Below are 24,094 nucleotides of genomic sequence, written 5' to 3'. Positions count from 1 at the left end.
TTACTTCACTTAGTGTTTCTCAACCTCAATTGAACAACGGGACTTTTTAAATTTAGAAAACTATTATATCTAATAAATATATATAATATAATATACCAATGCCAAAGAAAAATGTGACTGTTAGCAGACATGTCAATTGTACCTTCTGCCATCTAGCGGGAGAGCATTTAATTGTTCTGTCTGTCAGTGTTCATCACTGGCATTATTTCTTGTAATAAACAATTTAAATATAATAATTTCCAAAGCACATTTGTCCTGTGACACACTAATATACCGCACCCGATTGGTCAGGAATCACTGCGGTGGTGTACAGAAAATTGCTTAACTTTTTGACATTGATGAAACTATTGGCAGGCCGTTGACAGGCGAATTTATCCACAAGGCTTTAAAATCGTTGAGATTCCAAGATTGTGCCAAATACCATCCGCACAGATCATGTACGCACGCTTCTCCACTAGCTCAATACTTAAAATCCGATATACTGGGCTGTAAATAACCAACTACAACATTTTTTGTTTGTTTCCCCTGTATTTAAGTTCACACACAACCACTAAAACATGTCCTTCCTATTACACTTTAGTGAAGAGCAAAACCGGTTAAATACTACATTTGGAACTACACTGATCTCCATTCAGTGATTATGGAGAAAGGCCAGAGTGTGTGCATGCTTTGCAATTTTAAAGCCGCATAGTGCAGCGTCACAGTATTTTTTGCTTTAGTGATTTACAGTTCTGTTGACGATAAATGTCATGTTATTACATTTGTGTTCTGCTCAGGATTTTTGTACATGACCAGTTTGCAGACATTTTATAAAAACACAGTTTGCGGTAGTGTTAAATAATTTGGAAAAGCTTGAGAATTGCTTCTTAAATCAGGATAATGCTTACCAACATTATAAATTGTGTCACTGGCATACTAATGAAACCCTTGGATCTGACCAAAACACCTGTCAGTGAAGTATGATTGGATCTATTCACGTTTTAAATAAATAAGATACATACACAAAAACCTAAATAAATAAGACCTCACATGCTTTGTGCCAGTGTGGGAAAAAATGGAAAGAAATGCACATGTTCGCATATGATTTATTTTTAGTCTGCACCCACATGCTGCATGTTGCCACACTGATGGACCACAAAGTCACTTCACAATGTTCTCACACCACTTTTATAAGTCTAGCCTGTTATCATTGTCTTCTGGATCCATGTGACGTAATTGCACACTTTAGTATATACTCCTGGCTTGTTTCTCAGCGCACAGCCTTTCCCCCATGACACAACTCCTTGGAGCACGCCGTTACATGTCATTGGACCCCCGGAATCACCCTAAGAATGAAAAAAATCAATTATGACAATAGCTGTTTCTTCGGGAGGCAGAAACACTGTTAGGTGACATCTACAAATTACCTGACAGGAGTCTTTGCCTCCCTCCAGGTAACCGGCGCAGATCATGTTGTCAGTGATTTGGAAAGGATATGCATTAAAACATGCATCATCACTCAGAAGAGGAACATCCAGGCACTGCAGCGTATGAGGATACCTCGCTATATATAAGCAAAAAGCAAAAAGTCCTTCACAGTCTGTTTTTAGGCACAGTGGCATCGTTGACTAAAACTACCTGTAAAGTAAAATAAAAGTACAAACAAATGAAATGAGGAAGATATCAACTAATAGTATTACAGCACTTGTATGACTTTAGTCACATGACTCACAGCCTTCATCACTGGGGCGAAGGCTTCCCCAACCAGAAACACGGCACATGGTTCCATCAGTGGCACATTTAGAAGGAAGCGTCGCTGGTCGTACGTAGCTGTTCAGAGAAGCGGGTCGACTCAGCTTGATGAGCATGATGTCACTGTCCTGTGTGCTGGGATTGTAGTCAGGGTGGCGGATGAATTTTGCAGACATGATGTGCTGTTCAGGGCCCTCTAGCTCCCAAATGTCATGCTCACCCAGCCGGACCTCCACATTGGATCTAGATGAGGCATTTTAAGTTTGGTGTGGAAACTTGTGATTTAAAAAGTAATGGGGATTATCTTACTTTGTTCTGCAGTGGGCAGCAGAGAGCACCCACTCTGGGGACAGGAGAATCCCTCCACAGAAGTTGTATCCCGTGAAGAGAGACACTTGGTAAGGCACTGAGTTTCTTGGACACTCGTACCCGCCAACTATCCTGTCGTCATTCTTCAGGGCAGCTGCAGCTAAAATTGTCATCACACGTGCAGTGTGTAAATAAATAAAAAAACATCTTCATATGCTATTTAAAAAATATTATTATTAGACAAGGAAGGAAGCGAAAAATGCAATTGGAAAAAAAAATCTTTTAGTAGGACTCATCACACATTTTCTTAACTGGCTGACAACTTGTTTTCATTCCTTTGATAGTAAGAGACTATTCTGATGATCTATAAATCCACACAGATTCAGTTCAAGTTGAGATAAATATTAGCCATGCCCAAGAATTTCAATTATCAAGCCAATTTTAATACCTCACAAAAACAAACCCATCTGGGTTTGGGTAAAAAAGTATTTACACAGTTTTTGGACAGCTCTGTTCAGTTTTACTGGCCACACCCAGCCATGATTAATGCCGGGTTTGTCGAATCGAGAAATGATTTCTATCTATAAATCACTGCTTATGCAACGTTTTAAAGGGCAGCATGTTTTTGGCAAAGTTCAGCATGATAGAATCTATGACTGCCATTCAACATGATTTCTTGAAGATAGTATGTAAAAATGTCTCTACTCATGCGGTCAACAGCAAAACTCACTAGTCACTCAAAAAATAATCGCAGGAGGAAATGGAAAAAATAAAAGTCACTAGACCAAATCGCTGAGTTGGCAACACTGACTCTGCTTTTGTTAACTAGCTCCCCGGTTCACCGCCATGTTGTTAGTCTAAGTGTAACCCCAATTTATGTAACAAAACTGCTCCTTGGCTCTCGTATGCAATTTATTTTTACTGTACCTGCACTTCCACAGAGAGCGAGGAGAACCAGAAGCTTCATTGCCTTCAACCACCAGTCCAGGTAATGTGACTTCAAGTTAGTCCTCTCAGCAATGAGTTCTCTTATCGACATTTTCACAAGGTCAAACACTCGACATCTGCTCCAGTACCCATAAAATATTGATGTTACACTATAGTGGATAAAATGTGAGCACATGAACCTTAAAAATACATATATACATTGTATATTTTAATGCTAAACTTTTGTCAATGTGCCACCTTTTTATTTATTTATTTATTTGTTTGTTTGTTTATATATTTATTCGTTCGTTTATTTACTTTTATGTTGTTGTTTTTTATTTGGTGTTTTGAAAGGTTCAACTATAATATTTTAGAAATATTACTGAACCAAAAGTGAATTATCTTTAAAAATTCAAATATTTCTGTCTTGTTAATTTGTTGGCCCGATTATTTAGAGTATTTCAGGAAATGCCAATAGCTCATCATAGTGACAGGAAGTTTGTGGCTTTATTGCAACACAAAATGTTCTTCGCGTCACTTTCGACAATCCTTAAACTAAAATGTGAGTCACCTGTATGTTACGAGTGAATAATTCATTTTCGTTGATGGTTATTAAATCAAATATGTGAATTCATTGTGCGGTGGCTTTATGAGTCAGAGTGGCTTTCTCATGTATGGACATATAGGCCGTAATCAACAACAGAGAAGAACACGGCTAAATGGGAGAGTGCGTTGAACCAAACCCTGTAATTATACACTCAAAACTTAAATACAACACATTCCCTTCCAGCACAGGCAGGTTCTACCTCAGTTTTGCGTAAACATCCATCTTCATTTTACAATTCATGGCGTGTGCTTTTTGACTTGAAATAAACCACATAGCAAATTTAATTGACTGCGCCCTGTTGAATAATTCCTTGCAACAACTACTGTACTATTATCCTTGCTATTCATTTCTCAGGATTGTATTTGATCTGGAATGAACATTACTTGACTGCTTTTCACCTCGTAAATTGTAAACAATGATGACATGAGCGATGTCTTTTATATCGCCGGTCAGGTGCAATCCTTGTACCTCCAAAATCACTTTTCAGGAGACCCCCTAAACATTGTTTAATCATTAACATTTTATTGTCAAAAAAAGCAAGCCATGAAATTCACCAAATTGTGACATACGAGGTTCCGGCCCGAAGCCAACAATATGCTAAATAATGGTGGCTTACCAACACTTCCTCCTTGTTGAGATAGCAGGGAACTTTTTCTCAAACAAAGATACCAAGATACTTTTTCTTTGTTCGTGTCACATATCATATTTGTATAAATGCACACGTATTTAAAATTTGGCCAAAGACACCAGCCATTTTTTCTAGTTTTGGTCACATGATGTTCTACAAACCAAGAACTTTTTCTGTCTTATTTGTTTTTTTAACTTTCTATTGCTCTTGTGATGGTAATGTTACTACCTACTAAATCAAGACAAATCATTTGTGATTCTTTATCAAACTTTACTGAAATAAACCTGTCGCCATCTGTCTGATTTAGTTTTGGTATCTAAGTAGCTGTTGCTAGGCAACATTGATAAGGCTTGCCCATTTGACCAAGTGCCATATGTAAATTGGCAGAGAAACACATACACATGATTAAAGTTAGCTACACTATTTGTGGCCGCTGTACCCCGATTAGAAAATGTTGTTCTTATTCCAGTTATTTTACTTCATAAACTCAACAAATATATTATTTATTAGAAATGAACTTAGTCACCCAACTGCTTAAGGGTTTGATTTTTTTTTTTTTTTTAGATTTCTCTGTGTCCCATGTGACACCCAGATGCCGCTTTCGTGACACATCTGCTTAGCAGAACTGATTAAACTGTATAAATAAAAAACATTTGTTTGTAAAATAAATAAATAAATACATTTCAGCATAGTATGTTAATTTTAGCATTGCTGACCTTGCAACAAGTGAAGAATTCTGTTTATTTGACCACCTGATGCCCCCATGTTTAACCAGTTCCAGTTCCCCACTTCTCATTCAACTGTGCCTCCAAATAAACTGCTCTGGAGAAAAGAAGCACTGTATGACTTATGCATTACCAGGCTTCTTTTCTGTCAGACGGAGCCAAGGTTGATTATTCATATCCCTCAACTGGTCTGCTGGAAGGCACCAAACGTTGTGGTGGAAAGTATAAGGACCATAGTAAGGAAGTGGTTACGGTTGTTGAGGCTCAGCTTTTTTTTTCCCTCTCGTGTGCGGTGTATTCCATGAAAAAAACAGAACACTTCAATGAGGCATAATGCGGACAAGCACAGTTGGCACTCATTTTGACTTGAAAAACAAAATCCCCAAGCTTTCCACACTGAAGCAGACAAGGATCTGATTCCCAGTCAGTACCGCAACAGGACCAACAAACTTTTGAGGGTTGGGCTAACTACAGATTCCCACTATATATGTCTTTATGACGCCGCCGTAACTGGAATCCAAAAGTTCCATCACCCCCCCCCCAAAAAAAAAAAGTCCGTGTGAGCTTAACTGTTTTGCACTGTATAGCTATGATAAGTACCGGGTGAATTACAGTACAGCGACTGTGGAAGCTAGACTATGTTATTAGCGCTCCATTGCGCCACACGCAAAGACACACAGACAGTAGCGTGCTCACATTGTCGTTTTAAATTTGGGGTTATTCCCCCTCCTCAAATGCTATATCATGAATAATAAGGCCGCATACTCCGACTGCATATATCATCCTGCTCTGGTATTCTCTTTAAACCTCCACTGGTTCCTTTTACACACCCAAATTGGTATTTGTGTGGTGTACACATAATTGCACGTTTGCTTGGTAAATCAAGAACGCTGGCAAAGCGCTACGCTCAGAAGGCTTCCCTCAAACTATAGCCTTGGAATGACTATTAATATCCACTACAGACAACCAGCAAAATGCTGCGTCTTTTGCTTCTGTGAAATGACTGAGGCACCAAAATGTTTAGAGGAGGATAAATCTTCACGCAGATATGAAAGCTGGTGTTTGTCAAGAACATTTAATCTGATTTAAACGAGTCTGGTCTAGACTTAAAGTCGAACGAGTTTACTCAAGTGGACTTTTTTTGGTTAAGGTACAGGCAGATGAGTTATTGATGTTTCTGAGATAAAACAATTGGTGATGAGTCCTCCCACGCTGTCCAAAAAGGGTGTTGTTCAAACTCAAGATGAGCGCCAGAGTGTGTAAATGGACACAATCCCTGAGTTTGAGTTTTTCTTACACCCCCTTTTCTCATTCTTCCTCCCCCTCACATCTGGACTATTGGCAGGGATCAGTTCCTGTGCGGTTGTGTTTGTATATTAGCGGGGGACTTGGTTTTGGGTTGGGCAGGTTTTGGTAGCTTACTATGCACCGTTTTGAGCCTCATTGTGTTTTACCGCGGGAAGATGTGAAATCAACAAATCTACAATCATCATTGTTAAGCCTAAATCTTTCAAATCCAATGCATTTGACCTGACGTTGAAAAGGGTTAGGGTTAGGGTTAGGGTTAGGTCAACAAAATCTCAGTTTAAACTATTAGCAGATTGTAGCTTTTTTTTTTGTCTGTTTCTTTAAATTCCCCAGCACTTATCCCAAAGTCTCTGTGATTTGGTGTAGGACAACAGAATACTGGATTTAAAAAAAAAAAAGTTTATTTATTTATTTATCTGTTGTTCCAGCAATTATACCAAAATGTCTGTGATTTTGGTGTAGGACAACACACCAGAATACTGGACAGCATACTTCATGAGAGCTCAATTCACAATAATATTTACATGTGTTTTCCTTTTTCTTTGGCTTCTTATGTATATTAAATGCTGAGCTCTGTTTTGCATAACAAGGCGTCAGAATGTTGCATAAGTCCTCGGCCAATATTCGTTAGGAGAGCATCAAAGACTTTGCATGTGTGCATTATGTTTTCTTTTAGTTTTGTGACTGAGATTTATTCATACAAGGCCCAGATGGAACTGTTGGTTTTGAGAAGAGAACAATATGAGAACAGGAAGTTCCAGTGTCCATTTTAAAGTTTACTTCCATGGCTTGGAATCGATAAAGTCTCTACGCTTTCTTCCAGTCATGACGCATTTTCATTTGCCATGTTTTGCAACATTCCTCTCGAGACTGAAAAAAAAAAAAACATTCAACCATCAACCCAATTTCATGTCAAACAGATGTATGAATGGCGTAGCGAGTCGGGCTGCAAAAACCAAGAAGACTAAGCATGCGGGAGGAAGCGTGACCACAGGGTTAAAGTGAGATGCTGACTGAAAGGTATAGAGCTATACTTGAGGGACACCAAGATGAGATTGATTTTCACTTTCTCCGGGACAACACTCCCACTTCGTTCCATGCATTCCGCTTACTCATGTTTTTGTATATGTTCATCCCATCCCGTTGATGAAGCGCTTTATGTTTTAATTCGGTTTTTACGACACCGCATTGGAAAAGACCTTTTGGCTAGTTGACAGAAATAATTACTGGATGCTTTGAAAATAAATTAAAGCTGATATCTTTATTTTTAACTCTCGTGATTTTTTTTTTTCTTTTTCAGGGCTGTTTTTTGAGGCCATATCTGGCTTGGTGGATTGCATGGTTTGCGGATAACAGTTTGGATACTGCCCATCTGGAGATTCCAACATGCTTCTTTTTGGGCATGGCCTTTGACTGCCAAATGTTTCAGGAATGTATGGTGGTGTGAAAGAAGACAAAAGCATTCCCAAGTGACCAGAAACATGCTGACCTCTGAAAAACTTTCTTGACTTTGCTCTGTGAAACCCCTGTGCCATATGCAATCGTGCTTACATATAAGATTGAATCTATCAAAAAATTGATCTACCTGTCTGTTTTCATCTATCCACCTTTATCTTCATCCAGCTATTTTTCCCTTCCATCGACCTGCACATACATCCATTCATTCTTCTCCTTCCATGACACCACAGTTTGATTGGTCTGTTTGTCGTCTATCCATTCATTCTATTCATGTCATCCACCAATTGTCTATTCTTCTACCCATCCATCAAACTCTTTCTTTGTCCATCCATCCATCCATCCATCCATCCATCCATCCATCCATCCATCCATCCATCCATCCATCCATCCATCCATCCATCCATCCATCCATCCATCCATCCATCCATCCATCCATCCATCCATCCATCCATCCATCCATCCATCCATCCATCCATCCATCCATCCATCAGTCAGTTTTCAGGAGCATACACTGTACTCACACTGCAGCGTTCACCTTCTCACGTCGAAGCCAGGAATATTTTAAAGACATAATTTGTTCCTCCACGCCTGTTTTGCTTTGGACTCATCATTGTCCAAAGTGGAGTGGACAGCTGCAGAGATTTTTTTTTTTTTTGGTCTCCCAAGGAACAGCTTAGTAACCCTAATTATTGACAGATGCTGCTGTGACTTTTCTTCTACACACCAAAAGGGTACATTACAAATATGTTACCTACATGCCCAGATGTCATTTCAAAGTCAGCGCACAGCAATTAAAGTTAGCCTCAAGAAAACATGAACTCGGCCCACGATGAGAAAAACATGTCGCGATTGGTGAAAATGAAGAGACGGCACCTCCTTGCCCTAACAGGTTGTCATCTCAACATAACCGCAACTGATGATTCACTTTGTTTGATTGTGTTTATGCTTTTACTTGTGGACTTTCCCAAACGACAATTGCTCTTATAAGTCTTCCAAAAAAAAAAAAAAAAACACATGCCTATCCTCACATACCTTGTGTGTGTGAACGTGTGTGTGCATGTGTGTGCTTTATCTTCCATCCAATATGAACAAACTTGCAAACTTTCTTGCATGTAATGTTGATCTCTCCAAGACAGGAGCAGAGTGAACAAAAACATGACAAAAGCACGAGGGGGCGTAGGAGTGGGGGTAGATTTTGGGGAGCTTGTGGTCCCGCCTCGATGTGGCCGATGACGTCAGACAATTTCATGAGACTGAGTCGAGAGGTTTGCAGCTTGCACGGAGCAGTCAAATCAGAACTTTGCTTCGGACACATCTACAACCAGAAGAAGGTATTGTCTTTCTTCTCTTTTTTTCTTATACTTACAATAAACGTCATTAAGATTGGAACCACGCTGCTTGTTTGAGTAAATAAGACGCAATTGGAAGTTGCAATTGGTTTGATTGATTAAACAGAAGTTCGCGCTGGCTGGTTGAGTGCTTTATTCGGGGTGGCTTATTTTAAGCGCACAAATTTAGAGACACTTTTTCGCAGTCCAACTTAATGAATTAGTACGAATAGAAAGATGTTGTTACTCCACTGAGCAGTTAATTAAAGTTGAGCGAGGGAACATAATAAAGATACTTTTAAAATAATTCTACAATTTACACAATTGTTGGATAAAACTGCACAAAATAATTTGATGCGAAAATTGAATAAAATGAAGCAGCCTTTGTCTTGCATGTACTTATCAACATCAAATTAATTCATATTTATTTTAGGTAACGTTAGAATTATTTGATTAAAAAAATACTTTTTGTTAGATGATGGAACAAGATGAACAAAAGAGTGATTTGGGTGTTTTTGCTAGAAGTACTTTTGTTAAAAGGCATTCATGTGTTCCGTGATAAATTTATATACAATTAGTCTATTTAATATTGTAAACTTTTTTTGGGAAACGTAAAAATATTCTCATAAAATGTAAAGTTTTTTCTTGTGGTATTGCAAAGTTATTTTATTCTTATTCTTTTTTATTGCTTACTTGTAATATTATTTTCACATTTAAATTTGTTCTTTATATGTGATTCCCTCGCCCACAATGTTAGTGCTATAATTTTATTTTGTAAAATGAGTACTTCTGAACATTATGACTTTATTCTCATAAAATTACTACCGTCTACTTTTTTTTCTTTCTCAAGGGATAATGTGGGGTTATTTGCTGTGTCTGTAGCAGGTCTCAGAACAATGATGGACGTAATGGGCACCACGCCTTACTATGATATAAACGTTTCTGATGCCAGCATCGCAAATGAAACATTCTACGAGGACGAGTATGACTACAAGGACGACCACGCCGAGCTGAGGCAATCTCTCAACATCATGTCTCTCATCGTCTACTGCCTGGCTTTCGTCCTGGGCGTGTTGGGAAACGGCGTGGTGATCTGGGTAACGGGATTCAAGATGAAGAAAACAGTCAACACCGTTTGGTTCCTCAACCTGGCTGTGGCCGACTTCCTCTTCACAGCATTCCTTCCTTTGAGCGTGACTTACACCGCCATGGATTTCCACTGGCCCTTCGGCAAGTTCATGTGCAAGCTGAACAGCACCATGAGCTTCCTCAATATGTTCGCCAGTGTTTACATCCTGATGGTGATCAGCATTGACCGATGCGTGTCGGTGGTCTGGCCCGTGTGGGCTCAGAACTATCGCAGCGTGCAGAAGGCGTCCTGTGTGAGTCTGGGCGTTTGGGTCCTGGCTCTGATTCTGAGCACTCCCTATTTTATTTTCAAGGACACTGGGCCGTCGTACAACAATGAAGAAATCATCAACTGCTTTAATAACTTTGCCTTCTCTGATGATTATGTCACGCCACATGTGACCCAGCTGCGAGATTTCCGTCATCAGGCCATGACCATGACTCGCTTCTTTCTGGGATTTGTCGTTCCCTTCACTGTCATCGTATCCTGCTACGCTGTGATAATCCACCGCCTCCGTCGGAACCGTACCTTGGCCAGCCAGTCAAGCCGTCCTTTTAAGATCATCGCTGCCGTCATTGCCACTTTTTTCCTGTGCTGGGCTCCCTATCACATCCTTGCTCTGATTGAGTTGGTCAATCACATGGCTGATTACGACAGCGAAATATTGGACAACGTCATCACGATCGGGGTCCCGATAGCTACCAGCCTAGCTTATCTCAACAGCTGCCTCAACCCACTGCTCTATGTGTTCATGGGACAAGATTTCAAAGATAAAGTTCGCAAATCCATCCTGAAAGTACTGGAAACTGCTTTCCAGGAAGAGATTTCCCGTTCCTACACCTATACAAACTCAATGGTCACCAGTCGAAGCAAAGAGAAGTCTCTTTCTGAAGCTGAGGTATAAAGCTGCTCATGGTAGAGACTGTAATTGTACATAGCCATCGTAATTGTATACGACAAATAATCACAGATTTTGCCTCAACTGCAACAAATCCACACCAGCAATCTTTACAATGACTGTTTTGCAAACAAGCTGTGATGCATTTGTAGGCAATTTTTTTTTTAGGTATTTTTAGACCACGCATGTATGGTCACTACAAAAGGTCTAACTTTACACTAATTAGGAATGTGTATAAATTTAAGTGAGAGGATTGAACCATCAAGATGGTCAAGTTGATTTTTATAAATCATATTATCAAACAAGCAACGTTAAGTAATTCATAATGGCAGCTGCATGAGCTATTTTATTTGACCCCTCTAAGTAGATATGGACTCAATGGATGGGTTTGGATATATAAGCACATGACCTGTCTATGAAAGTATAATTGTGATGTAAAAAAATGTAAATGATAAATACAGTATGTGTGTACAATAAAATTGTTTTTTAAGGATTCGTTCTGTAATGCTGGAGTGTAACGTCCATTCATCTGTTCTCTCTAGTGACCTCCAGTGGCTCAACAATCCAGACTGTTTAAATTGATGTAAGTCTTTTTTAACTCCCTATTGAGAAGTTTTTAATCGTGTGTATATATTTTTTTATATGCGTGTGTGTGTGTGCGTGTATTTATAAATGTGTGTGTGGCTCACGAGCTCATTTTAATTTCTATAGCGTTTTTTTTTTGTGTGGTTGCCCTTTAGTTTTATATTTAACCATCAAGAAGCGTTGTTTGGCATTTTTTATTTTATGATCATTTATAGTTAATTACATTCAAACCGGTTTGTTTTGTAATGGCTGCTTTATGCGCGCTGATGTAAACTCTTTTTTAATTTTATCTCCAGATTCAAAATGTTCCCTTATTCTTTGGATGAGCTGCATCCGTAGGTAAAAACTTTGCTAGTGATTCCATGATGCTTCATGGAGTCTGCTAAGATTCCAGTCTTTACAGAGTTGTTCCATTCCTGAAGATCAGATTTCCAGTCTGAACTTGCCAAGTCCAAGGCACCCAAAATTGAAGGGCTATCATGTGAATATTGTTATTGAGAAGCAGCCACGGTCTCCGTCAGGGTCATGAGCTTTGTGGCCTAATTCCCGTCTGGGGTTGGCTCTGCTGTTTTGGGGGTTTTTAAATGTGTGCTTTGGCTTTTTCTCCTTCTGATTATCGTTGCACAAGAAAATAAAGCCTATTTTCTTGTGTTACACTTTAGTTTATTTGACTTAACTGTTATGGTTACCACTCATTGAATTTTCCTATTCTTTCACACAGGGACACCGCACAAATTGGAGCCATTACCAAGACCCAGCAATTTATCCAGTTGCACAGAACCCAACGAAGCAGGATATTGCCACAGCTGTGTCCAGGTCAACTTTACCCTCATTATCCGCCTAAGTTTGATAAGGAAAATCCAATTGTTAACCAAAACAGCAGCACCAAAGTATGCTTTTCCAATCAAAACAGAAATGTTGTCAAAATGGTATCTTTTAAGAGGAGTGGGAAAAGGAGCAACTGTGTCTAAATGTTAGTTAGTAGCCAATAAGTGGGCAAGTTAAAGTATCACGTTCTGTTCCTTAATCAAGCACACTGATCATGTGCTTGATTAAGTTTTGTGATATTAGTTTGCATGTATTTCATGGATTATTCTTAAATGGGTTTCATTCTTTTTCTTTGTTGTTTTAATTTATTTGATGCCTTATAGAATTAGTTACTTGGTTGTCCATTAAATCATTTGTTAATAATTTTTCTAGCTAACCCGGGATCCTAATGAGGACAAATGTTAGAGATGGATGAATGACTAATGAGAACAGATCTATTGCTATATGTTTTATATGTTTTGTTAGAATTTAAAAAAAAATCATTTTAAGCTGCTATAGCTATACACAAAAGAAAAAAAGGGTTTTGTGAAGCGCATCAGAATTTAAGTCACCCAAATGTGGGGTGTCATCACACCGATTGCATTATTAGAGCGATGGAGTTGAGTAATTTCTCCTTTTCTCACATCTTCACCCCACTGGACAGCTTTGACGAAGGTACTGTGCGTATGTTATTGTTAAAGTTTGTTATTTAGTTGGGGTTTATCGCAATAAATTAGATTATTGTCATATATGATGATCATTTCATTTATTTCAATAGTACAAGTCAAAAGTGAATTGATCGTTTTTTTGTTGGGTCGTTACTTTTGTTCATAACACAACAAACACACCGGAAAATACTTTTCAGAATGCTTCTACCTATTTGATTATTTTTATTGTTTCCAAAGTTTCACTCTTTAAATGAAACAACAAATTAAGTTTTGCACAATATCCTACTTTATTTCGATAGAGCTTTATTTCTGGCAGCATTAGATCTCAAGCTGAGAAAACAATCTTCCGATCAGTGCTGCTGGTATATATAGTAGTATATATTAGCTTTGTATTTTACAAGATAGGTGTTCTTACATTTTTGAGTAAATTGAGTTTTTTTTCTACATTTTTACTTATTGTTGCGCTGTGAGATTTTTCAAATGGAAAATATATATGCCCTAACTAAATAAAGGTTGGGAAACATTTAGACAACAAATGGATTCATTCTTCTCTCCCGTGCCAATAAATGCATTTAAATCTGCATCATCAAGTCATCGTCATGTTTACATTTTGTCAGAAGTAAAAAGTAAGAGGATCCGTGATATGACCATGAGGCACACCTTTACAGATAGACAGGAATGAAGTTTTGTCAAAATTAATGCATGGCTAGGTCAAATCACTAAAGATTGAGTCCAAGGGGTCTTTTGTTTACAGTGGAATGTTCTACGACAATGACATAACTCAAATTTGTTCGAACCAGCCATAACTATGCAGTAGTATAATCGCAATTACAGTAAATGTATGAATATATGAAAAACACTTAAAGACCATGAATATGAAACAAAACAACGGAAAGTGTGTTTTGCATTCAACCTTAAAAAAATATATATAGTGTATATACCGACGACCCGATTAACTTTAGGACAGTTTGTAAGTTAGCCAACAGGAATAGCGACATAAAGGCGTCACCATTTTATTGTCAACAGAGGAACTTGCGAAATTGCATGACTCTGTGATGTAGGGATATTTGGACTGAAAAAAAAAACATTCTTCTTTTCAGGTTTCAGGACCATGGAGAGCATGACAACATCTGCCTTTCCAATTAATAAGACCACTGCACCTGGAGAAGACTTCAATGACTTTTATGGCAATTTTTCCGATCCACATGAGCAGTTGAGAGATTCTCTCAACATCATGTCAACTGTCGTTTACTCCTTAGCTTTTGTCCTGGGCGTGCTGGGCAATGGCTTGGTGATCTGGGTAACGGGATTCTCGATGAAGAAAACCGTTAGCACAATTTGGTTCCTCAACCTTGCTGTGGCCGACTTTCTCTTCACGGCCTTTCTTCCGTTCAGTGTGACGTACACCGCTTTAGGATTCCACTGGCCATTCGGCAAGTTCATGTGCAAGCTTACTAGCGCAGTTAGCGCTCTCAACATGTTCAGCAGTGTTTACATCCTGACGGTGATCAGCATGGACCGATGTGTGTCTGTTGTGTGGCCTATTTGGGCCCAGAACTCCCGCAATGTCCAAAAGGCATCCCGTGTGAGTTTGTGTGTTTGGGCGCTGGCTCTGATTCTAAGCACTCCATATTTCATCTACAGGGACACAGGGCCGTCCTTCTTCAGCGATGAAGTTATTAACTGCTTTAACAACTTTGTATTTTCTGATGACTTTATTACACCTGAGCTGAATCAACTCCGATTGTTTCGCCATCGGGCGATAACCGTGTCTCGCTTCCTCCTGAGTTTTGCAATCCCCTTCACCGTCATTGTGTCCTGTTACGCTGCCATCATCCATCGCCTCAGAAAGAATCCCAACCTGGCCGGCCAATCGCGTCGCACCTTTAAGATAATTGCTGCCGTTATTGTTGTTTTTTTCCTCTGCTGGGCTCCTTTTCAAATCCTTGTTTTATTGGAATTAACCAGTTACACGCAGTCAAGTTTAGTGTTCCAAAATGTTATTACGCTTGGACTCCCAATAGCCACAAGCTTGGCCTTTATCAACAGTTGCTTAAATCCACTTCTCTATGTGTTCATGGGACAGGATTTCAAGGATAAAGTTCGTAAATCTATTGTGCAAACACTGCAGCATGCTTTCCAGGAAGACGGACAAGTGGACTCAAAGACAGTTGAAACCACTCAGGGCAATGAAATGAATTCAGTCTGAGTTTGCTAAAGGATACGAAAACATTGCATTGGCACCATAAATGGAGATATTCCTGATTAGCTTTTGTTGACTGTTTTAGATGTTTAAATTTTGGAACAATGACAGGATATTTGTTAGTGACTGTCTTATTCCTGTGTGTTGTATTAAAACCACATATATAAACAACCAATTAAAATATAAACAACAAATTAAATTGTTCACCAGACCAACTGTATCTATCTATCTATCTATCTATCTATCTATCTATCTATCTATCTATCTATCTATCTATCTATCTATCTATCTATCTATCTATCTATCTATCTATCTATCTATCTATCTATCTATCTATCTATCTATCTATCTATCTATCTATCTATCTATCTATCTATCTATCTATCTATCTATCTATCTATCTATCTATCTATCTATCTATCTATCTATCTATCTATCAAAATTGTAATATATAATACTTATATATATAGATATATACATATATAATATATAATTATATATATAATTATATATATATAATTATAATATAATATATTATATATTATTAATATATATATATGTATATATATAAATTATTATATATAATTTGTTTATTTACCTTTGTCGAGAGAGAGAGAGATTTTTGGGGGGGTCGCCAGAGATGTTTTAAACGAGAAGATTCTCTTTGGTAGCTAAACGCGACTATTTTCTACTGACAATGACATGTCTAAAAAAGAAAACGTAAGCATCACCAACAGTTTAACCACTTGACTAATACTTCTACCTGCAACCATTAGCTCATAAGTAATTCGTTTCATGCAAATAAAACGCAAATTGTGCAGTGGCTGCGTCGTAACTTTTCGTCCATGGGAAAAACTCATTAGGCACCATCTTCGTGTTAAACAGGATCTTTGGATGGTCCGGCCTGTATCCACCGGGGTCCGTGCCTGGAGCAGGAAGCGAACGACCTCCAGTGTTATTGGGAACCGACAAAAATCGTTCTTGGCTGTCAACAAATGTGATTGATGCTGCGGTAAGTGCTGTGTTAAAAAATGGTATACCGATTGGGTTACGTTCGTGACTGAAACGTCACAATTATGACGACATGCTAAGGGTGGCTAACGCTACCTAGCTACCAAGCACAAACAGACAAAAGCTAAATAAGATGGCGTATAGTACTATTGTTGCTTTCGTACATTCGTGAATAAATAATGAATATGTTGGACTTGAAGATGAGTTTTGTATTGCACATACACGGAGAAGAGCCAAAAATAAGGCCGCGCTAAGGGAGCTCTCCAGTCGTCATCTGTTTATGTTCAGGTCTAAATCGACAGGTTTTAAATTCCCTGCTGTCATGCCTTCATGATTTCAACATGCTTGTACATTACCTCATGATTATATATTTAGTTGGTAATTATATTAATGTATTATAAAGGCTTATACTGAATGACATCTGGTGTTGTGCTTGGAGTGAGTTGCATTTTCCATTGATTCCCTATATAAGTAGAACACTGCGCTCCGCAAAATGCTGTTTAAATTGTATTTTGTTAAACGATTACTACTCCATAACGTATAACTAACCTTTTGTGTACAAATCTGCAGAATGTAAGTTTATGGCATTGATTCCCAACTATTGAGAGAAATCTTGAAATGCTTGTTAATTGATCTCAATTGATCCAGAAATTATTTTATTAACTATACATTTAATATATCTTTGTTCATCTATTGATGTTAACGATGGATAGTGACAGGCGGAACAATTAAATGCTCAATCACTAGATGGCAGAATGTGCAAAAAGTACAAAAATGTTTTTCCTATTTCATTCTTGGGTGGTATTTTCCTGTGTTTTGGGTCATTGTTGCAAAAAGCGTGACCTGTGTCAGGAATCAAACTTTCTGGCACTGGGCAGCACATTCCTTGCAAAAATGCATCCTTGCAAAAATGTATTAAAGAGTGTCAAGTGTTGTGATGGATGCATGCCATCGTTGATGATGTAACCTGAGGTGATGCAATGAGATGGTGTATATGTGTGTGCTGGGTTGTTCTCAGGCAAATTGACTTTGTTGTAATCCCAAATTTCGCCACTACAGTGTGAGTAACTTGGCCTTGTTGTAATTCCAAATTTAGCCAGCAGAGGATGCCAAATCTTAACATGAAACCTAGCCAAATTTCCACAACTATCCATCTAATGTATTTTTAGTTATATTTGCTTTCCACTAAAATATCTAACTCCGCAGAATAGTCACATCTGTTAATGTAGTTATGTTTCAAGTGTTAAGATAATATATGTTAACGTAGGGGTGCCCATGATCATAAAGTGTTATAATTCATGTTAATTTAATCACAGTTTAGTAGGTTTGGTGTTACATATGTTAATTGTTTATGTTCATCAATATTATGTGTAAGATGATTGAGGATGTATGGAGGTGTTTGTTTGGGTCGAAACATAATCTTTGGGTGGAGTAAGGCGAAATAAAAAGAAGAAGTTAAAAGGGGAAGTAACCAACGACTAGCTACAGCTGCACGACCACAGTAGGTTGCCATAGGTGCCAGGGCTATGAGGTCGTAGAATGTTTCATTCGATCTAAAATATAAAATCAGGGGAATTCCCATTCGGTTGCATAGCTAACCCACTGGGTAAGAGATCACGGAAAATTCCATTAGGTAGCCCAGCCAAGCGATTGCGTCAGCCGCAAGAGACACAAAAGCGATGATAGTCCATTTTCCATTAATTAGCCCAATTTATGAATTAGTTAGCATATTATATTTTATCCATTCATTTTGTAGAAATAGTTAAACAACTAATGCCTTTAAAAATGCCCACATTTAATGAGGAGGGCCACACGCACCCCTCCCCTCTATGTCTTAATTGATGATGTCACGGAAGGACGTGATCACAATTTCCCCATTGGAAATCATTGTACAGACATCGCTTAAAATGTCAAAATAATGGGGATCAACCAGCCTCAAAATACATGTGGATGTCTCTACTTGGGCCCATTTCAACACCTCATAAAACGATTCGCACTTCCATGGCTGATTCAAGAGCAAGAAATGAGTAAGTAGTCTCTCTTCACCTAAATTGCCCCGAGACATTTGTCTATTTCCTTTCACCAGTCATCAACAAATGCAAACATGTTCCGAGAGACTTAATGTAAGCTAAATTGTTCGTACGTTGTTATTCAATTGAAATTGGTTAAGGTATGGGGTACCACCTCCACCGCCTATCCAAAAAGGAGGTGCTTTAAACGGCCACACTCATTTGAAGGGTCAAGGTAAGTCTCGTCTTCTGATTTCACCGATTGAAGGCACCCCGTGCTACATGCTGCAAAGCAGGCCCATAACATAACCGAGCCTCCCCCATATATCACAGTAGAGAAATTGTTCTTTCCATGGTACTTCTGTGAACATGCCGAGTCCAGTTTTGTGTCCTCTGTCCATAGGACTTTCTCCATGAAGCTTTGTAGCATCTTCATTTCCTTTTGTTATACCCCGTTCATCTCTTCCGCATCCTTCTCGCTAACACCAGTTCCTGGCCTTGTGTTTTCCCACACAACATCCTCAACATTCCCTTATCTTAGGTCTTCCTTTATATCTCAAAACCCTTCTACCGATATACTCTCTCCTCTCAACGTGTATAGCAGTCCAAGTCTGCTCTCACGTTGTCCACAAAACTAGGCTAACCTTGGCTGTCCCACTAAGGGCGGCACTGTGGTCGATTTGCCTCACAGTGTGAAGGGTTAGGTTAGAGTTGCATGTTCTTCCTGTGCCAGTCTGGGATTCCTCCAGGTACTCCAGTTTCCAAAGATATGCATGGTAGGTCAATTGACAACTCCAAATTGCCCGTAGGCATGACCGTTGTTCGTCTATGTATGCCACAAGCAGATGACCAGTTCACGGTGTACCCTGTCAGTCAGCTGGGATAGTTACTACCACGCCCATGACCCTTGTGAGGAAAATCGATTCAGAGAGTGGATGGATGATTGGTCACTCCGAACCCCCCCAACCCACACACACACAACTTTTGTATTCCATCACCTCCAGTTCTGCTTCCTGATGTTTCTTAAGTGTAATTTTCTAAAACCCTATAAACCTAATCAATGTCACCCCGTGAACATCGTGGTCCATAGGCCCTCCAGTCTAACCTCATCTGTCAGCCTATCACTATTCCAAAGAGAAGACATCTTGGAGCTTATATTTACCTTAATATGTACTTTGGGTAATTATTTTCAGGAGTGGTGTACTTCGTAGCATGAAGTCCAATTTGGCTCAGGCAATGACTGATTGTGCAATCAGACACTAATGTACCTTGATCTTGGACTCCAGATTTAATTTCTCTGGAGGTTGTTCTGCACTCATTTACCATTGGTATTATCTATCTTCGATTTGTCATCAATTTTTCTCCCGCGGCCACATCTTGGGGCCTTGGCTATAGTCCCTTGGATCTTAATTTTCTGAATGTCCATCTGTGGTAACAGGAACATCAAGTTTCTGGGAGATGGCCTCAGAGCCTATACCTTGCTTGTGTATCGTTTTCTTTCTGATGGTGTCAGAACATCTCTTATCAGCAGCTGATTCTAGAGTAAATAATTTTTTTCCTTCTTCCAGGTGCTGTTTTAAGAGTGATTTTGATTTTTTCTTCTTCTTCCAGGTGCTGTTAAAAGATGAAGAACCTATAAGCATGTGGAGTGTCGAAGGACTCATTATTGGATCGTATTTATCGAGAGACTGAGGACTTTTGGAACTCCTCATGGAAATTATTTTTGTGAGTGTTTGGATAGTTTCTCTTCATCTCGCATAAGTGATGCCTTCAGCACATGGACCACATCATTTTATCATGGAAAGGCAGAAAGCATTGAATAGTGTCTCGGGTGGAGATCCATGTACCTTCATTTGCACGGAGTGTGGTGATGGATTTTCCCATTACACACAAGTGTTATCCCACATGACCATTCATGGACCTTTGGAATCGTTTTCCTTTGATGGTTCATCCAATGGATTTGAAGTCCCTCGAGAATATGTGCTGCAAGAAAATGGCACACTGGCAATTTTAAATGGCTTATCACTATCTCCTCCCCCTGCGAAACCACCATCCCCTGGAGTCCCGCCACATTTCATACCTGCTGTCAAACCTTCATCTCCTAAACCAAGGCCTCAGCCCATTCCTGAAAACCCCAATCGTAACCCAAAAACACAGAAGTCATTGGACTTGAACAATGCAAAGGAAAAGCCTCCCCTGGATGATTACCGTTGTGAAATATGTAGTAGATCATTCAACAGTTTGCAAAGTTTACATTGTCACCATCAGTATAGAAATTCAGAGCTAAGTTTCAGGTGTACTTTATGCTGCAAGATCTTTGAAGGTGGACAAGCTCTGGAGAAACATCTCCAAGAACATACACGAGAACGGTTCCATTCCTGTAGTGATTGTGGAAAGCGATTCGTTAAAGCATTTGCTTTGTTTGCTCACCAGAAAGAAAGTCATATTGCTGCCACTGCTGGAAATTCGGAGAACAATGAGGAAAACAAGTTTACCAAAATGTATCCATGTCGCAAATGCAAATTACATTTCTTTTGGTTGTCCGATTTTCAAACCCACGCACAGCACCTTTGCAAAGGTAAAGCATCTAATGCTGCATTTGCATCTGAAATTGAAGTGAAGTCCAAAAACAAGAAGGATCGACCACGTGAAAACTGTTACAGTAATGGCAAGTTTAATGACCTTAAGGACGGTAATGACGATCAGGATACGAGCTACAAAATTGTCACACCGTACAAATGTGGTTTGTGCGGGGAGTGTTTCCTAAATTTAATCACACTTAAAAAGCATCAGCTGACACATCAGAATAAGGAACTATATCAACTAAATCAAGAATTGATCAACCCAACGAAAAAAGTAACACTTAAATCTAGGCGTAAGAGGGCAAAGAGTAAAAATAGAAAACAATATCCCTGTAAGATTTGTCAGCGTGTCTTCAGTCACTCGAGTAGTTTGTCGAGGCACATGAGATACCATAAGGGTACCATGCACAAATGTACATTATGCGCTAGACATTTCCCTCAGCGCTGTGATCTAGTAAAGCATCTAACGCTTAATCACAAAGACGACATAGAAAAGAAACCTGGATTGAAACACTTATTACGACCACAGCCCCACAATTTAGACCACAAGCAACCCGCAGCAGAAGTTAATCAAGACAGGATGAGACCAAAGAAAGCAGGCCGGTTCAACTTTAAATGTCAAGAATGCGGGAAGAGATTTTGGCTGGCCTATGTTTACCAGCGTCACTTGCGGTCTCACAAAAGATGTCACAATAAGTGTCCCCGATGTCCTGCTAAATTCATGAGTGATTCCGCACTTAAGGCTCACCTAAAGAATCACCCAAGCGGTTGGGATAAACCCAATGTGGAGCGATCATCCCATGCTACAGGTACAAACGGGAAACCCGTGAAGAGTCACATACGTGATCTAGAGGACGATGACACGGTGGACCACACCCCAAATGACACGGGAAATTCCAGTGCTGTCTTTGAATGCACTGAGTGCGCGGAGACATTCTCACTCTTGGAGACATTTCTTCAACACCAGACTTCTCATGGCTCAGAAAACAATGGGTAACTATGATGTTTGACCTCCAAGTTATGGTTTTTGCCACGAATGAAGCTCTCGAAGAGTTAAACCGTTTCTTACATGCACATGATTAAATATTGAAGAAAACATTTGCCTCAGTTCTGTTATGTTAAAATTACAATTTCCTGTGGCGTGAGGACAGAATCTATTTTGAACGTGAGGACATTATGAAAAGCTCTTAGCAATTTTAAATACTTCTGCAGCACTCGTACAATTCACAAAGTGAAATAGCTGGGTTTGATTATGAATATTGGTTAACTACAGTTAACCAGAAAATTCCACCCAATACCTGGAGAAATTGTTACTTACCATGGTATTGTCAATGATAACCCACATCGTCACGGTTTACTTTTATTTTTATGTTGTTTATGCAGTTCATTGCAACAAGATGGCGATTCAATGTGATATTTTTTTTATTAAATTTTTATCGAAAAACTATTGGATGTTGTCTAGTTTTTAAGTCTCCTTTCATGACCATGTTTTCTGTTACGGACAAAGTTTAAGGACATCTCAAAGGGACGTTGTGAGTGGACTGGAGACTATTTTCAATCTGTTAAATCCAAAGTCTGTTGCTTCTGTCCATCCATCCATTATCTGTATCGCTTGTCCCCACGGGGATCGCGGGTGTGCTGGAGACTATCCCAGCAGTCATCGGGGAATAGGCGGGGCACACCCTGAATTGGTTGCCAGCCAATTGCAGGGCACACAGAGACGAACAGCCATCCTCACTCACACTCGCACCTATGGGCAATTTGGAGTGCTCAATAGTTTTTGGGGATGTGGGAGGACCTGGAGAAAACCCAAGCAGGCACAGGGAGAACATGCAAACTCCACACAGAGGGCAAGAGGTGGAATCGAACCCACACCCGCCCAACTGTGAGGCGGACGTGCTAACCAGTGCACCGGTGTGCCAACCAGTGCGTCACCATGCCGCCCTGTTACTTCTGGTTGTGTTACATTGACATTCCATTGCATATCCAACTGAATCAGAGTTTGCAGATGGGCATACTAGTGATTCTTTAAGGCCAGGAACAATCAAGCAGACAAAGAATATTAACAGAAAAGTACTACAAAGGCAGTGATACTTATTTGAACATTAAAACCGGCCCCCGTGGCGTTTCCTCTGCATTTTATGGCAAATTCCAGAAGCTGTCATCACACCATGTGACTAAATGGACCAATCATGAGAGATGGTTTGCGTGGCACATTGTGGTGTCAATCTGTTATGTGTTGCAGAGGTGCCGCACAATACGATGCAGAAAGATAAAGATTACTTAACTTTGCAATTTTTTCAACACATTCCGCTTTTTTCAACACAACCCCCTCTGCTGGATGGGTGGGATAATGCATTACAGTATTGAACTACAGGCCATGACTCAAAAATCACCTTGGGGTGCAACAGTACTGAAGCATGGTTGGGAACTGCAGGTATTTACAATTATATAAATAACTGAGGGACATCTGTACCTCACCATCTATCTACCTCTTTTCAGCTCCACATTCATTATAAGCCACTTTTTCTCAGGCAGTTTCACAAGTCATCGGGTACAGTGCATTTTGTTGAGACCATATGAGATTAACAGCACATGCCAAGACAGACACTGTTCCTTTCTAACAAAAAATGTTCCGAATTGTATCCATCCATCTCCTGTACCGTTTGACCTCATTCTATTTATAATATACTGATAATAATCCCTCAAGGGAAGATTTAACTTACACTTTGCTGTATATTATTTTGTATCACACCCCACCAAATCACACCACTTACAGACACTCAAGGAGATATTTCAGAGTGAAAGTAACATTGCACCTCATGAGCTGGTGGTGGGGATAACTGTGACCCATTCAAGGGCACCATGTCAGTAGCCAGGAAGCAGACAAACATCTCTTCAACAACTAACAAGACTTCATTTTGTCCACTGTGGGACTTTAACATGACCTTCCAGTTCCAAACCCCAAGTCCTTATAGATGAGTAACTGTCAACCTATCCCAATTATTCCTATTCCTATTACCATGTGTTACACCACCAAGTGCCAGCTCCCCGGCTCATGGTGCACGCACAACCCTTCTGATTGCACTGAGGCATTATAATGATAGCAGATATCCATGCAGACACTGTGACTGTCTTTCCATGGTGACTATTTTAAAGGACAGTTTTTAAAGTCACCTAA

General features: G+C 39.4%; 4 protein-coding genes across 9 annotated transcripts; 3 read left to right on the top strand and 1 right to left on the bottom strand.

The window, feature by feature from the left end:
• Positions 1-1,067: 1,067 nt before the first annotated feature.
• On the bottom strand, positions 1,068-3,069 carry LOC148392033 (trypsin-like). Its single transcript, XM_088386904.1, has 5 exons — positions 2,968-3,069; positions 2,041-2,200; positions 1,712-1,974; positions 1,407-1,543; positions 1,068-1,325 (listed from the first exon to the last, which is right to left on the bottom strand). Exons 1-5 carry the CDS (start codon positions 3,005-3,007, stop codon positions 1,176-1,178), a joined length of 750 nt encoding a protein of 249 aa, XP_088243030.1. The 5' UTR covers positions 3,008-3,069; the 3' UTR covers positions 1,068-1,175.
• Positions 3,070-8,875: 5,806 nt separating this feature from the next.
• On the top strand, positions 8,876-12,449 carry LOC148392032 (chemerin-like receptor 1). 4 transcript variants are annotated; one of them, XM_088387233.1, is made up of 4 exons: positions 8,876-9,024; positions 9,904-11,048; positions 11,591-11,631; positions 12,355-12,449. In XM_088387233.1, exons 2-3 carry the CDS (start codon positions 9,918-9,920, stop codon positions 11,591-11,593), a joined length of 1,134 nt encoding a protein of 377 aa, XP_088243359.1. In that variant the 5' UTR covers positions 8,876-9,024; positions 9,904-9,917; the 3' UTR covers positions 11,594-11,631; positions 12,355-12,449. The 4 variants fall into 4 exon arrangements, with proteins under 4 accessions (XP_088243359.1, XP_088243356.1, XP_088243357.1 ...); XM_088387230.1 differs by lacking the exons at positions 11,591-11,631; positions 12,355-12,449 and having other exon boundaries at positions 9,904-11,541; XM_088387231.1 differs by lacking the exons at positions 11,591-11,631; positions 12,355-12,449 and having other exon boundaries at positions 8,893-9,024; positions 9,872-11,541.
• On the top strand, positions 8,927-15,515 carry LOC148392031 (chemerin-like receptor 1). Of its 3 annotated transcripts, none has more exons than XM_088387227.1 (4): positions 8,927-9,024; positions 11,591-11,631; positions 12,355-12,449; positions 14,209-15,515. In XM_088387227.1, coding segments are annotated over exons 2-4 (1,206 nt in total). In that variant the 5' UTR covers positions 8,927-9,024; positions 11,591-11,629; the 3' UTR covers positions 15,318-15,515. The 3 variants fall into 3 exon arrangements, with proteins under 3 accessions (XP_088243353.1, XP_088243352.1, XP_088243355.1); XM_088387226.1 differs by lacking the exon at positions 8,927-9,024 and adding an exon at positions 10,940-11,048; XM_088387229.1 differs by lacking the exons at positions 8,927-9,024; positions 11,591-11,631; positions 12,355-12,449 and adding an exon at positions 13,055-13,115.
• A 653-nt stretch (positions 15,516-16,168) lies between these two features.
• On the top strand, positions 16,169-22,360 carry LOC148392030 (uncharacterized). Its single transcript, XM_088387225.1, has 2 exons — positions 16,169-16,323; positions 19,943-22,360. Exon 2 carries the CDS (start codon positions 20,096-20,098, stop codon positions 21,908-21,910), a length of 1,815 nt encoding a protein of 604 aa, XP_088243351.1. The 5' UTR covers positions 16,169-16,323; positions 19,943-20,095; the 3' UTR covers positions 21,911-22,360.
• The last annotated feature ends 1,734 nt before the right edge of the window (positions 22,361-24,094 follow it).

Source organism: Syngnathus floridae, chromosome 10 (genome assembly GCF_059516105.1).
Source record: "Syngnathus floridae isolate MCC-2025c chromosome 10, RoL_Sflo_1.0, whole genome shotgun sequence".
Classification (NCBI taxonomy): Eukaryota; Metazoa; Chordata; class Actinopteri; order Syngnathiformes; family Syngnathidae; genus Syngnathus; species Syngnathus floridae.
Note: the sequence above shows the minus strand (reverse complement) of the source record. Positions and strands in the feature narration are given on the sequence as shown.

What these genes read in the sequence shown, in the direction of transcription:
- LOC148392033 (XM_088386904.1), bottom strand. Translation starts at nt 3,007, where the DNA reads ATGAAGCTTCTGGTTCTCCTCGCTCTCTGTGGAAGTGCAG. An exon ending in GCTGCCCACTGCAGAACAAA is followed by an intron (nt 1,975 to 2,040) that starts GTAAGATAATCC and finishes TGCCTCATCTAG; the next exon opens with ATCCAATGTGGAGGTCCGGC. An exon ending in GAGGCAAAGACTCCTGTCAG is followed by an intron (nt 1,326 to 1,406) that starts GTAATTTGTAGA and finishes TTTCATTCTTAG; the next exon opens with GGTGATTCCGGGGGTCCAAT.
- LOC148392032 (XM_088387230.1), top strand. Translation starts at nt 9,918, where the DNA reads ATGATGGACGTAATGGGCACCACGCCTTACTATGATATAAACGTTTCT.
- LOC148392031 (XM_088387227.1), top strand. An exon ending in ATTGCCACAGCTGTGTCCAG is followed by an intron (nt 12,450 to 14,208) that starts GTCAACTTTACC and finishes TCTTCTTTTCAG; the next exon opens with GTTTCAGGACCATGGAGAGC.
- LOC148392030 (XM_088387225.1), top strand. Translation starts at nt 20,096, where the DNA reads ATGCCTTCAGCACATGGACCACATCATTTTATCATGGAAAGGCAGAAA.